Source organism: Lynx rufus, unplaced genomic scaffold, assembly GCF_022079265.1.
Source record: "Lynx rufus isolate CCGP_SWC_20201006 ecotype Redwood Valley unplaced genomic scaffold, mLynRuf1.p SCAF_4, whole genome shotgun sequence".
In the NCBI taxonomy this organism is placed as follows: domain Eukaryota; kingdom Metazoa; phylum Chordata; class Mammalia; order Carnivora; family Felidae; genus Lynx; species Lynx rufus.
Genome location: NW_025814856.1, coordinates 154,563,052 through 154,577,318, shown reverse-complemented (window position 1 = coordinate 154,577,318; position 14,267 = coordinate 154,563,052). Strand labels below are relative to the sequence as shown.

At 50.9% G+C, this 14,267-nt stretch overlaps 1 protein-coding gene across 1 annotated transcript in view; it reads left to right on the top strand.

Moving 5' to 3' along the window:
- Positions 1 to 14,267, top strand: part of KIAA1549 (KIAA1549 ortholog) — a 147,825-nt gene that overhangs the window by 852 nt on the left and 132,706 nt on the right. The window contains exon 2 of the mRNA XM_047095257.1: positions 2,036 to 2,890. Coding sequence (XP_046951213.1) covers positions 2,036 to 2,890 — 855 coding nt within the window. The remainder of the gene's footprint in view (positions 1 to 2,035; positions 2,891 to 14,267) is intronic.

The following is a 14,267-nucleotide window of genomic DNA, read 5'->3' as shown; positions in this document are numbered from 1 at the left end:
ACACAATCTGCTAGCTGGATGGTTAGAGCCCGGGAGATATTTTCTTAGACACTCAGGCAGAACGCTCTAAATCCTAACAGGGTAACATTCAGTATTATGCCTTCAGAGCGTGGAAACTAGGAGACTTTCTATTGGGACTTGGTGACATTGAGCCATTTCTGTTATCTCAGATTTGCAGTTTTTATTTCCCACTGATGTCAATCCCTTTTTAATGGCTGGGCAAATATTTTATTTTCTTTGAATTGGCTGAGAATGGACAGGGAGCCTACTTTCCCTGACACCCTGGTTCTAGTGTAGGTGGGAGCTGACCGGAGGTTGGGGCCAAGTCCGAAAGGTTGAACTCTTCGCTGGACAGGTGGATATTCTGGCTCAAGTAAAATGGAGGTTTACTGGTGCTCTGGGAATTCTTAAGCAGGATGACACCATCTTCGAACTTCATATTAATTTGGTTCCAGAGGCAAAGCATACATTCATAACAGAAGATAATACGACGGGACAAGACAATTTAATCATCTCAGGGGGCACCTAGTTGGCTCAGTTGGTTAAGTGTCTGAATCTTGATTTCGGCTCAGGTCAGGATCCCAGAGTTGTGGGATCGAGCCCTGCGTTGGGCTCTGCACTGACAGCGTGGAACCTGCTTCGGATTCTCCCCCTCTTCTTCTGTCCCTCTCCCTGACTTGTTCTCTCTCTCTCAAAATAAATACATAAACATTAAATGATATATTAAAAAAAAGATTCTCTCTCTAAAAAAAAAAATCCTCTCAAGTCAGTGGTTTGTAGTCAAATGACACTTTATACAATGAGTTCAATGGATGAAGACAGGCATGAATAAGAGGTCACAAATCTAGGGACATCGTATCCAGGAGCCAGACTTGCCTGAACAGGCAATGTTTCTTCTTCTCCTTCTTCTTCCTTAAAAATGTTTATTTATTTTTGAAAGAGAGAGAGAGAGAGAGAGAGCAAGCAGGGGAGGGGCAGAGAGAGAGGGAGACACAGAATCGGAAGCAGGCTCCAGGCTCTGAGCTGTCAGCACAGAGCCCGACATGAGTTCACCCACGAAATGTGAGATCATGACCTGAGCCGAAGTGGGATTCTTAACCAACTGAGCGGCCTAGGTGCCCTGGCAATGTTTCCACAGAGGTACTCCTGGAGATTATGGGCTGATGGTAAAGTATGGAGCCGGTGGGGAATCAGCTGAGAACATGGGACTGTTTGTGATGGGGAGGCATGGTAAAGTAGAAAACAAATTAGGAACGTCAACAAAAGCTGTCTTTAACCTTTATTCTCAATTGTCTTCCTTGAAACTAACACGGAAGGTACTTACAGAAGGGTGCCTCAGACTCATTCAGAGGAAGGGCTATTACTGATTCTCCAGTAATCTCACCAGGGAGCACATTGCCCAGCAGGGTTGGAGCTGGGAACCGGACTGGAGAGCAAGCCGGATCCTTTTGTCAATGGAGATGATTCACATTTTCCACTTAACCATCATAGTTTCCCGGGCAATTAGATAGTGCCCCCAGCTTGCACTTTTCATCCCCTGCCTAGTGCAAGCATCCTAACAGGACGCAATGATCCCAAACTGCCAATTCCACGTTCCAAGACCTTTACACCACCAGGTGTGTTCAGTTAGATGCCCGGCACGTAGCAGGTACTCGACAAACGTGAACTCCCTTCCTCGCTTTCCTCACGTTCCCTCCATCGTCAAACTCTGACTCTCCCGACGTCCATCCCCTGACATCTCTCCATTGCCTAAGAGGGCTGCTTTCCCTAAGAGGGCCTGGACGTGCGCTGTTCTCTCCAGCTCCGCGGCAATTCGGTTCAGCAGGCGCCTTCCGAAGGCCTACTACGCGCGGGGTTGGCGAGCCTCCCGGGCCCAGAGCGTCCGGTGGCTCCTTAACGACCCAGACCGGAGGCAGAACCTCTAGAGGGAGAAAGGACGGGGAGAGCTGTGCGTGCGCTCTTCTCACCTCCAATACTGCACGTGGGGCTCTTGCGAAGGGAGCCCGACCTTCCCTCCGCTTTGTCCCCTCCGCAGCCCCGAAGGCTGTCCTACGAACGCCGGCGCCCCACTCACACCTGCTGCCCCGCACTGGACGGAGCAGAGCGAAGCCAGGCGCCAGAGGAGGGGCGAGAGGCCCGCCGCCCTCCGGGCTTGCCAGGTTTTCCGGCCCTGACCCCTCCTCGCCGGCCTGCCTCCCTCCCTCCCGGCGCCCCCGGGGGCGGAACGCGCGGGGCCACCCGGGCCGTGGGCCCCGGTGTTCGGGGCGGGGCGGCGCCGGCCGGGCCCAGGCCTCCCGCGCCCCCCCCCCCCCCGCGCCTCCTCCCGGGAGGCGGGTCCTGGGGGAGACCCGGCACCGGCCCCGCGCGGCGCGGCCTCGGCGCGCCCCAGCCCCGCGCCCGCCGCCCGGCCGCCCCGCAGGCAGGCGCCCGACCGGCCGGGAGGTGGTGCTCGCTTCCCCGCGCCCGGGCCCGCGCGTTGCCGAGCAGCGGCTCGGAGGCTCCGAAGGGGGCGGAGCGGCGAGGCCGGCGTGCGGCTGGCGGCCCCTGTCCGCGGTTCCGGCCCCCGGCCCGCCCCCGCCTCGCCGGCCTCCCTCCGCGCCGGTGCGCGGCGCCCCGTCCCAGCCGCAGCCGCAGCGGCCGCCCCTCCCGGGCCCGAGAGCGCCGAGCCGCGAGGCCGGGCCGGGGCGCCGGCCGGGACTGCCGGGGGCGCGGCGCCGACGCCGAGGCGCGGCCATGGAGGGGAAGACCCGCGCCGGGGTCGCGCTGGTCCCGGGGCCGAGCGGCCGCGGGCCTTCCGCCCGCCGCGCCCGCCGCCTCCGCCGCCGCCCGGGGCTGCTGCTCCCCGGCCTCTGGCTGCTGCTGCTGGCCCGGCCGGCCTCATGCGCCCCAGGTAAGCACCGCCGAGACCCTCGGGCCGCGACCCTGCCTTTTTTTTATTGCTGTTATTTTCAAAATCGTGCTTTCCCCGCCCACCCTCTTTTATTCTCCACCGCTCCCTAGCCCTCCTTTCTTGAGATGCTTTTTCCATTCTTCTTGGGCCCAGCAAATAAGAGGCACGGCGAAAATAAAAGGAAAAAAGCGAACGGATTCTGGCCAGTCTTGCCAAAGGTCTGCAAAGCTCTCCTGGTATCCACGAAGCCGGAGGCGGGTCTGTGGCTTCTCCAAATGTGCCTTTATTTTCTCTGCAAAAGGCAGGCACTGAAATTGTATTTGTGCATGTTTCTATCAGTGTGGTATATCAAATGTTTGGGAATACTTTATTGTAGGGGCGAAGGGGCCCGTTCGGGGTGTGTGCTTTGAGACGGCATTGCCTTAGTCCGAGTAGCCCGGCGTCCCCCAGATGCAGGCAGGCTGGCGGTGTCCCCCAGTGCACCAGGACACAAAGAACATTCAAAGAAAATCTCTTGGAAAGCGCCCTGGCCATGGATCTTTCCAGGGAAATAGCTATTGCTCTTACTTCTGCAAATGCATCAGTACAATAGAGTGTGAAAATATTGTGATTCTTAAGTGTCAGGGCATGAAAGGAGTAAGGGTTGTTTTATAATAGATGCAGTTTACTGACTCTTTGGCAGCATGGTATTAAAAGGCGTCATTTATGAAGGAGCATGTGGGCGGGTTTTGTTGTTGAAATGATTTAATTCATATTGCTTGTCTGAAATGTTTATTTGTCCACCCTGAGCACACACACAGGATGGTCTGGAAACCATCTCTGAGCTGACACGCTCCAAGCTGGTGATTGGCCCGGCACACACACTCGACCACTTTGGGGGCAGAAAAGGAAAGGTGGAATGAGCAGCTCTGGGTGGAGGGCTTCTGCACGGTGAGCACGAGCAGAGCCACGGAATCTCCTCCGAATCCTCCCTTCTCATGGGAGCAGGGCCAAAGGACTGCCAAATGGCTTTGGAAGGAAATGGAACACATTTGAAGGTGTCCCTTGGACATCACTGTCGGAATTATAACCAGTGCCACATAAGGGATGGTGCAATAGAAACACAGGCAGGGACTTCAGGGATCATAGAATGGAACCACTCCCCTTACTACAGAGGAGACTGATATACAGAGAATTGGCTTGGTCAAGGTCACTGGCTAGTTAGTGCAAACTCATTACTTTTCCATTTCCCCCCTACTGCCCCATGACCTCTAGGCTTATAGACACCTGAGGCCTCCACAAAGATTTCCCACAGCTGGGGGTGGGGGGTGGGTAACCCTGCTTCAGGGAGCCACACCAGAGCATGGGCGACAGAACGGGTCTCTTGAAGGCAGTATACAGAGAGTGCAAGCAATTCGCCTGCCCTAGCCCGTCAGTTGTCATTAGTGCCTTCTGCCTATTCAGAGGAGAGGAGACTTGGGGCTTTCTGTGAGAAGAGATAATCACGAAGAGTGCCCTTGGCTTTAGTCGGCAAAGAAAGCCCATCTGATACCTGGCACACTAATCGTTTCCATTTACACAGTGCGTCCTCTGTGCCAGATGCTGCATTTTGTAGATATGATCCAATCATGTCTTGAGTTCGTCACGATTATACCCATTTTACAGATGAGGAAGCTAAGACTTCAGGAGTTTAGGTTAGTTTGATTCCACACTCTCTGCATTTAACTTCTGCACAGCTTCCCCGTGTGAGCGTGGCCATCGGGATGTACTTGTAGATGGGGTGGAGAGTAGAAGTAATTCTTTTGATAAATTTAAAGTATCTAGCTGTTTGCATTGTCCCTCTGTAACTTGTCTTTAGAAGTCATTCCTGTTTCCTATCAACCCCCAATGCAAACGTTCAAGTTGCAGACGTGAAGTTCATTATATTTCGGTGCTGGAGCTGACTTCACTGAAGTGGAGACTTCATCCTTTCGCTGATTTGTGTACCGGGCTCCTCGGGTTTGCATGGCTGCTTCTAGGCCAGGTGATAGAATCTCAACGCTAGAAGTGGAGGACATGGCGTCTGTCCTCAAGGATCCAGTTGGAAACCCAAAGCGAGTGCAGATCCCTGCGCGGACTTGTTGGTGGGCAGGAAGGCATGGGCCATCCTTAGAGAAGACCTATCTTAAAGGTGGCCCCTGACCCCCTTGTTGAAGGCTGTGAGAAGCCACAGCGGTGGAGGCCTGGGCATGGCGAGTGCTGGTTGAATCCTGGGAAGAGGTTGCGTTTCACTTGTTTGGCCCACGTCTCCTCTGTGCCACTAGGACCCTCTGGCTCCTCGTCCTGAGTGTTGTCTTTTCACCATCAGAGCGGGGATGGGGGGAGGATTCGCTGAACCCTGCTGTGGTGGTTCTCCTTCTAAAGAGCGTTGTTCAGAACGTGGCACGTCTTAATCCTGCGTGGGATTTCCTGGGTTAGGCAGCAGTCTCGCTCGTGTGGCCGGCTGAAAACCATCTCCTTCGGCAGTCTTCTCATTAACCTCTGTTAAATGGAGTCCACCTTTCAGTCTATATTTAAATTCCTGTGTTTTATTGATTTCTTGCCTACTTCTGTTTCATTCAGCATTTTGAATGTGCCCTTTTTTTTGTTTGTTTAAACATTTATAAGTTTGGTCTTGACTGTTCACTGTTGTGGAAACAACTTGTAGTACTTTGGACTTGCTTTTGAATGTATTTTTTAGGCGATCCCACGTCTCCAGTATAAAAAGAAAGAATTGTGCTCCATTTCCTCATCTTATTCGGGTATAAGTCCTTAAAATAATAGTTACTATGAATGTGAGAATTTTGCTGAGAATTTGGAAATTACTAGAAGGTACAGAAAACAGATACTCATAATCCCACAACCCATAGATAACACTAAATAGTTTTTTTGTTGTTGTTCACATTAAAAAAGTGAAATGAAATATTTGCACAAATACATTTACTACTTTTTTTGCTCATTATTTAATCTAAGCATTTTCCTATTCATTAAATATTGTTTGAAAACATGGTGTTCCATCCTAATAATTTCCTTAATTATTCTTTTATATTTCCAGCTTTTTTGGCTGTTATAAATAATGCTATGATGAATAGATATGTAGATAAGGCTTTGTCTGTATTTGTTGTCTGTATTTGTGTGTGTGTGTGTGTGTGTGTGTGTGTGTGTGTGTGTGTTTGTTTGGCATACATTTCTAGAAGGGGAGTTAGAATGTGATTTAAATCTAAGACCTACCAGGCTGAATCTTTGCATGTTTTGTTTAGGGTGCTCGGTGCACCTACTAGGTGCTCCATAAGTGGTTGTTGAATGAATCAACTTTTTCTGTAATGCTGTAACACTGAAATCCTAAAAATTTATGCAGTTGCCTCTCTTCATCATCACCAGCATTGGGTATTATTTTTAAAACTTTTTTTAAATTTTATTTTTTATTTTTTAAAATTTACATCCAAATTAGTTAGCATACAGTGCAACAATGATTTCAGGAGTAGATTTCTTAATGCCCCTTACCCATTTAGCCCCTCCCCCTCCCCCACCCCTCCAGCAACCCTCAGTTTGTTCTCCATATTTATGAGTCTCTTCTGTTTTGTCCCCCTCCCTGTTTTTATATTATTTTTGTTTCCCTTCCCTTATGTTCATCTTAAAGTCCTCGTATGAGTGAAGTCATATGATTTTTGTCTTTCTCTGACTAATTTCACTTAGCATAATACCCTCCGGTTCCATCCACGTAGTTGCAAATGGCAAGATTTCATTCTTTTTGATTGCCGAGCAATACTCCATTGTATATATATACCACATCTTCTTTATTCATTCATCCGTTGATGGGCTTTTGGGCTCTTTTCATACTTTGGCTATTGTTGATAGTGCTGCTATAAACATGGGGTGCATGTGTCCCTCCGAAACAGCACACCTGTATCCCTTGGATAAATACCTAGTAGTGCAATTGCTGGGTCGTAGGGTAGTTCTGTTTTTAGTTTTTTTGAGGAACCTTCATACTGTTTTCCAGAGTGGCTGCACCAGCTTGCATTCCCATATTTTTAAAACTTTTGTAAAATAAATTTGTAATTCCTTGCTTAAATTTTTTTGTTAGTTCTGGGTTGGGTATTTTTTTTGTATATTTTGTATTTGTATTCTGTGAATTTTCTGTGTTTTTGATCACTTATGTGTTGGGTGTATATAGTTACATCTTTATGAAGGATAATGACCACTTCCTCTCATTTGTTGTACTTTCCCCTTTCTAACGCATTTTCTTTTAAATTTTTCATAATTTAGAAATGTGCAAGTTGTGATTATTTTGATTAGCAAAATCTGATTTTCTTTTTCTAACTTTTTTCATTGCATTTATTCTCATGGCTTGTTAAATTTTTATCTTAATGTACTTATTTTATTAGTCATTTTGAGGCGAGCATTTGTTGTACTTTTTGAGCAATTTAGTATCCTACAAACAAAGACTTTAAATGTTTCACAGGTGTGATCCCTGGCCCTCCCGCATCAACATCATTAAGGGATGTGGGGCTGCTTGTTAAGAATTTAGATTTCTGGGGCTCACCCTGGACGTATCTATATTAGAATCTTCGGTGGTGGTGCCAGGGAATCTTCATTTTTAACAAGTTTATAGCTGAGTTTTAGGCGCTTTAACTTTGGAACCACTGATCCAGATACTGTAATCCCAGAAGCTCAAAACTAATAGCATTTGGGGGGTACACACTTAATATCTTGTAATTGTCTTTTCATGATTAGAACGATTGATTGAAAATTGTGATGTTGAAATTGTTTTTTGTTCAGTCTTGTTCGCTTGGTTTTCTTTGGGACGGGAGTCCAAGGGCATAGAGGACTTCGTTTTAAATTCTCAGTCCTGGCCACTTGGGAACAGCTGCTACCTTTGTCAGGAAATGCCTCGCTTAATCCTGAAAACAGAACCCAGCCAGGGAGTTGTTAAAATTCGCTGGGGACCTGGGAGTCACAGGTTGTCTATCAGTGCCCTGGGTGCTAGAGGCAGCTAGTTAACCGTAATTACAATTATGATTAGGTTGATTTTCTCATATAGGAAGATGCTGCCGTAACTGGTCTAATTTGTTTCCAAGTTGCGACCACCCACCTTCCATCAGCGGCTCACGTGATTTCTCTTCCATGTGCTCCAGCAGCGTGATTTGTTGGAAGGCACGTTGAACTGTGAGTTAGCAGACCCGAGTGTGGAGTGTGCTCTTTTCTGCTGATAACTTGCTTTGTGACCGTGGACAAGTTACCTTGTCCTGGGTTTCTTCATCATTGTAAGAAGAGGTCACTGAGATTGTCTCTAAATTCCCTTTTAGTTCTTATATTTTTTTTTTTAATTTTTTTTTTCAACGTTTATTTATTTTTGGGACAGAGAGAGACAGAGCATGAACGGGGGAGGGGCAGAGAGAGAGGGAGACACAGAATCGGAAACAGGCTCCAGGCTCTGAGCCATCAGCCCAGAGCCCGACGCGGGGCTCGAACTCACGCACCGCGAGATCGTGACCTGGCTGAAGTCGGACGCTTAACCGACTGCGCCACCCAGGCGCCCCTAGTTCTTATATTTCAAGTCCACATGTTGGATACCTTGGAATGAGCTTGTTACGGACAGCGACAGTCCTGTGAATGTTTGGTGTTGAGAATGTTGGCGAATGTTTGTGTCACTCTCTCCCTGTCCTGTCGTTCTAGCCCAGTGACTTGCTCAAGGCAGTTAATTCCATTCTTCTTTTTCTTTTTTTTTTTTAAATTTTTTTTTTTTCAACGTTTATTTATTTTTTTTGAGACAGAGAGAGACAGAGCATGAACGGGGGAGGGGCAGAGAGAGAGGGAGACACAGAATCGGAAACAGGCTCCAGGCTCTGAGCTATCAGCCCAGAGCCCGACGCGGGGCTCGAACTCCCGGACCGCGAGATCGTGACCTGGCTGAAGTCGGACGCCTAACCGACTGCGCCACCCAGGCGCCCCATCCATTCTTCTTTTTCAAAAAAAATCCTCGGGGCGCCTGGGTGGCTCAGTCAGTTGAGTGTCTGACTTCGGCTCAGGTCATGATCTCTTGGTTCGTGGGTTCAAGCCCCACGTTGGGCTCTGTGCTGACAGCTCAGAGCGTGGAGCCTGCTTTGGATTCTGTATCTCTCTCTCTGCCTCTCCCTCGCACGCGCTCTCTCTCTCTTTCTCACAAATAAAAATAAAACATTAAAAAAAAATTTTTAAATCCTCTAACCACCTACATCCCCACCCCTGGGACACATACTTTGCTCTCTCGTGGTCTTTTTCTTTGTCTCTTCCTTTTATCCATCTTCAGTGATAATGCTTCAGGTGTGCTAGTGCTGTGGCTTAGAGCTTTAGGCATCGCTTCTCCTCATTAGTGAAAATCTAACCTTGCTACTCACTGTGAACGTGTGGTCCACAGACCAGTACCGTCACCATCTGGTAGCTTGTTAGAAATGCAGAATCTTGGGGCGCCTGGGTGGCTCACTTGGTTAAGCATCCAATTCTTGATTTCAGCTCAGGTCATGCTGTCATGGTTCGTGGGTTTGAGCCCCGCATAGGGCTCTGTGCTGACAGAGTGGATGGAGGCTGCTTGGGTTTTCCTCGTACTCCCTCTCTCTCTCTCTCTGCCCCTCCCATGCGTGCACATGCTCGCTCTCTCTCAAAATAAATAAATACACTTAAAAAAATAAAAAGAAATGCGGAAAGAATCTCAGGTCCCACCCCAAACCTTCTGAGTCAGAATCTGCATTTTCACAAGATCCTTAGGCGATTTCGTACATACACTTGAAGTTGGGGAAGCTCAGGGCTAAGAGGTAATGCCTCCTGTTCCAACCATCTGGGAGTAAGTGGTGTTAGATCACTGGCGCCTGAGTCAGCCCAGACTGCTCTGGAGCCAATCCAGATTTTCAGAGACCTTGAGATACACCTGCCTTAGGGATTGAATCTATGTGCATAGTGTGTAAGAGCCCTATTGCATTTGACCAGGGAACTTTAGCACAAAACGGTTCACTAGACCTGCCCTGATTTATAACCCATTCGTTTATTACGGACATTTGGCTGGGAGTGAAAATACTGAAATACTACCATACCAGTCCGTAAATAGCCGCTATACTGAGCATCTCCAACCCTTCAAGTGCCTGGGGGCCTCCATGCCCTCCCTCAGGCACTCAGGATTTGTAGACATTGAGGGTCAGCGCTGAAGGGCTTTCCAACCCCAGGGTGCACTTTGTGGTGACAGACCAGCAGCCTGCAGAGGACCATCTTCCACTTTGGGGTGGGGGTGGGGTTGCTGTGTGCGTTCAAGGAGTGAAATAAGGCGGAAAGTTAGGGGAAGGTAAAAGGGGGGGTGGAAAGGCAGGGGCTTCTTGTGCAGTTAGGAACTAGGAGTAATGCGACACTCTGTGGGGCTAAAGGAGGTGGTGGAAAGGGGGCAGTGAGGGCGGGAGGGAGAAATGGGGGGCTACTCTGGAGACAGACATTGGGGAGGGGATAGCTTTGTGGAGAGAGGTGGACAAGATGATCTTTTGGGAGGATGGCAAGCAGGGGTGGGATTCGGGGGCTTGAGAAAACACAACTGGTTTGTAGAGGAGCCTGGCAAGAGGTGAAGGCACTAATTGCCAGGCAGTGGCGGGGGCCTGGGGAAGTCGGAAGGCCAGTTTTGGTAGCAGGCCAGGTGAGTGCCCTCTGCTTGCTGCTTTAGCAGCCCTGGGTGGCCCAGAGCCTTGGCGACAGTGTCCCAGGGTTGTCTCCTGGCATGTCTTGGCTCGAGGTGGGCCTCAGGAGCCCCCCACCTCCTGGTGATCGGCGGAGTCATTTAGAAGCGGTCTTTGCTTCTTTCTTTGTTCTCCTGTCTCCTGTTTGGGCCTGTGGAAGGAACCCTTCATCCCTATCGTTTTGGGTGCTAGGATTAACTTTGGAGCCAGACAGCCTGAAGGGCTGCGTTAAAACGCTGGGTAAATACCGCTGGGGAGCTTTCAAAGGGGGAAAGCCTCAAACACACAAAACAAACCATCTGCTGAAGCCAGCTTTGAGGGGAACTTGGGCAAAGCCCAGGAGACAGGTGTGAACGGGTGGTGAGAAGGCGGGTGGTGAGAAGGCGCTAGGCCTTTGCTGCTCCAGGTGTGGTCCAGAGACAAGCAGCATCAGCAGCCCCTGGGAGCTTGTTAGACAGGAAGTCTCTGGCCCCACCCCAGGTCTACCGAATGTACCTGTTACCAGCATCTCGCAGGGATTTGTACGCACAGTAAGGGCTGAGAAGCTCCGGCCTCGGCTGTTTCTCCTTGAGGTTGGGTGCATTTCAGACATTTTTAGTTGTTACCTAATTACTGAGGAGTCTTTAACTTGTAAACAGCCCCGATTTTTATTTTATTTTATTTTATTTTATTTTATTTTATTTTATTTTATTTTATTTTATTTTATTTTATTTTATTTTGTTTTGTTTTGTTTTGTTTTGTTTTATTTATTATTTTATTTATTATTTTATTTTTATTAAAAAAATTGCACAGAACCCGATGTGGGGCTCCAGCCTACGAACCATGAGATCATGACCTGAGCCGAAGTCGGACGCTTAACCGACTGAGCCACCCAGGTGCCCCAAAACAGCCCCGATTTTAAAGTTGCTTGGGAAAACTGAGGCAGGGAGCTGTAGCACATTCAGAGCTGAGCCGGTGTCTGGCTGGACGTGCACGTCACAGAGCTGGTCCTGCTCCGTGTCTCCCCACGGGCCCTGAGCATATTTGGAAGCCTTTTGCCTGGCCCTTAATTTCTCTGTGCTGATAGCAAGGGTCAGGGAGGGAGGCTGCCAGCGATTACAAAAGCACGTGGAGGTGGCTGAAGCAAACAGGTGTCAAAGCTGACGTGGAGGTGGCAGCAACCCGAGCGTCTGTCAAGAGGTGAACGGATTAACAAAATATGGCTTATCCTTACAATGGAATTATTCCTTCTTAAAAAAGAAGGAAATTCGGACACGTGCTGCACCACGGATGGACCTTAGGGAGATACGCCCGTCACAGGAAGACAAAAACTGTAGGGTTCCATTTCTGTGAGGTGCCCAGAGTTGTCAGAGTCGTGGAGACAGAAAGTAGGACGGTGGTTGCCACGGGCTGAGGGGAGGGGGGCAAAGGGGAGTTAGTGTTTCACGGGCTCCGCGAGATGAAAAGTGTTCTGGAGACCGGTCGCACGACGCTGTGAACATACGTCACATTACCGAATTGTACACTTAGAAGTGGGTGGTTAATACTTTTTTTTTTTTAAACCACAATTATTAAAAAAAGAAAAAACAACCCAAGGTGAGACTGGGTGAGGACTAGCTGGTTGGGTGGGGGTTTGGGGGCAGGGCAGGAGCACACAGCAGGTGTTCACCTTGGGGACAGGTGGGCCGAGGTGACAGGCTGGGGTGAAAGGGCTTCTGCAGACCATCAGTGGCCGGATCTGGATTGGGGCAGGGGGACGTGTCAGTGTCTGGTGGCCAGGAGAGGGCTCATAGCCCTTGCACTTGGCTTACAGCACTGGCTAGGATCTCAGGCCTCTCTGCTTCAGGACTGCTTCGCTTCACCCTTGACCTCTCCTCTCACCCTTTATCTCTCCCCTCACCTCACCTGTCCCCTCACCTTTGTCTCTCCCCTCACCCGTCACCCCTCACCTCACCCGTCACCCCTTACCTCTCCCCTCACCCCTCACCCCACCCATCACCCCTCACCTCACCCTTTACCTCTCCCCTCACCCGTCACCCCTCACCTCACCCGTCACCTCACCCTTTACCTCTCCCCTCACCCTCACCCCACCCATCACCCCTCACCTCACCCTTTACCTCTCCCCTCACCCATCACCCCTCACCCCACCTCACCCTTTACCTCTCCCCACCTCACCCTTTACCTCTCCCCTCACCCCTCACCTCACCCTTTACCTCTCCCCTCATCCATCACCCCTCACCTCACCCTTTACCTCTCCCCTCACCCTTTACCTCTCCCCTCACCCTTTACCTCTCCCCTCACCCATCACCCCTCACCTCATCCTTTATCTCTCCCCTCACCCATCACCCCTCCCCTCACCCATCACCCCTCCCCTCACCCATCACCCCTCCCCTCACCCATCACCCCTCCCCTCACCCATCACCCCTCCCCTCACCCATCACCCCTCCCCTCACCCATCACCCCTCACCTCACCCATCACCCCTCACCTCACCCATCACCCCTCACCTCATCGTTTACCTCTCCCCTCACCCGTCACCCCTCACCTCATCCTTTACCTCTCCCCTCACCCATCACCCCTCACCCCACCTCACGCTTTACCTCTCCCCTCACCCATCACCCCTCACCTCACCCGTCGCCCCTCACCTTACCCTTTACCTCTCCCCTCAACTGTCGCCCCTCACCTCACCCTTTACCTCTCCCCTTACCCGTCGCCCCTCACCTCACCCTTTCCCTCTCCCCTCACCCATCACCCCTCACCTCACCCTTTACCTTTCCCCTCACCCATCACCCCTCACCCCACCTCACCCTTTACCTCTCCCCACCTCACCCTTTACCTCTCCCCTCACCCATCACTCCTCACCTCACCTTTTACCTCTCCCCTCACCCGTTGCCCCTCACCTCACCCTTTACCTCTCCCCTTACCCATCACCCCTCACCTCACCCTTTACCTCTCCCCTCACCCGTTGCCCCTCACCTCACCCTTTACCTTTCCCCTCACCCATCACCCCTCACCCCACCTCACCCTTTACCTCTCCCCTCACCCCTCACCCCACCCATCACCCCTCACCTCACCCTTTACCTCTCCCCTCACCCGTCGCCCCTCACCCCACCTCACGCTTTACCTCTCCCCTCACCCATCACCCCTCACCTCACCCTTTACCTCTCCCCTCACCCATCACCCCTCACCTCACCCTTTACCTCTCCCCTCACCCGTTGCCCCTCACCTCACCCTTTACCTTTCCCCTCACCCATCACCCCTCACCCCACCTCACCCTTTACCTCTCCCCTCACCCCTCACCCCACCCATCACCCCTCACCTCACCCTTTACCTCTCCCCTCACCCGTCGCCCCTCACCCCACCTCACGCTTTACCTCTCCCCTCACCCATCACCCCTCACCTCACCCTTTACCTCTCCCCTCACCCATCACCCCTCACCTCACCCTTTACCTTTCCCTTCACCCATCACCCCTCACCCCACCTCACCCTTTACCTCTCCCCTCACCCATCACTCCTCACCTCACCCTTTACCTCTCCCCTCACCCGTTGCCCCTCACCTCACCCTTTACCTCTCCCCTCACCCATCACCCCTCACCCCACCTCACCCTTTACCTCTCCCCTCATCCATCACTCCTCACCTCACCCTTTACCTCTCCCCTCACCCGTTGCCCCTCACCTCACCCTTTACCTCTCCCCTCACCCATCACCCCTC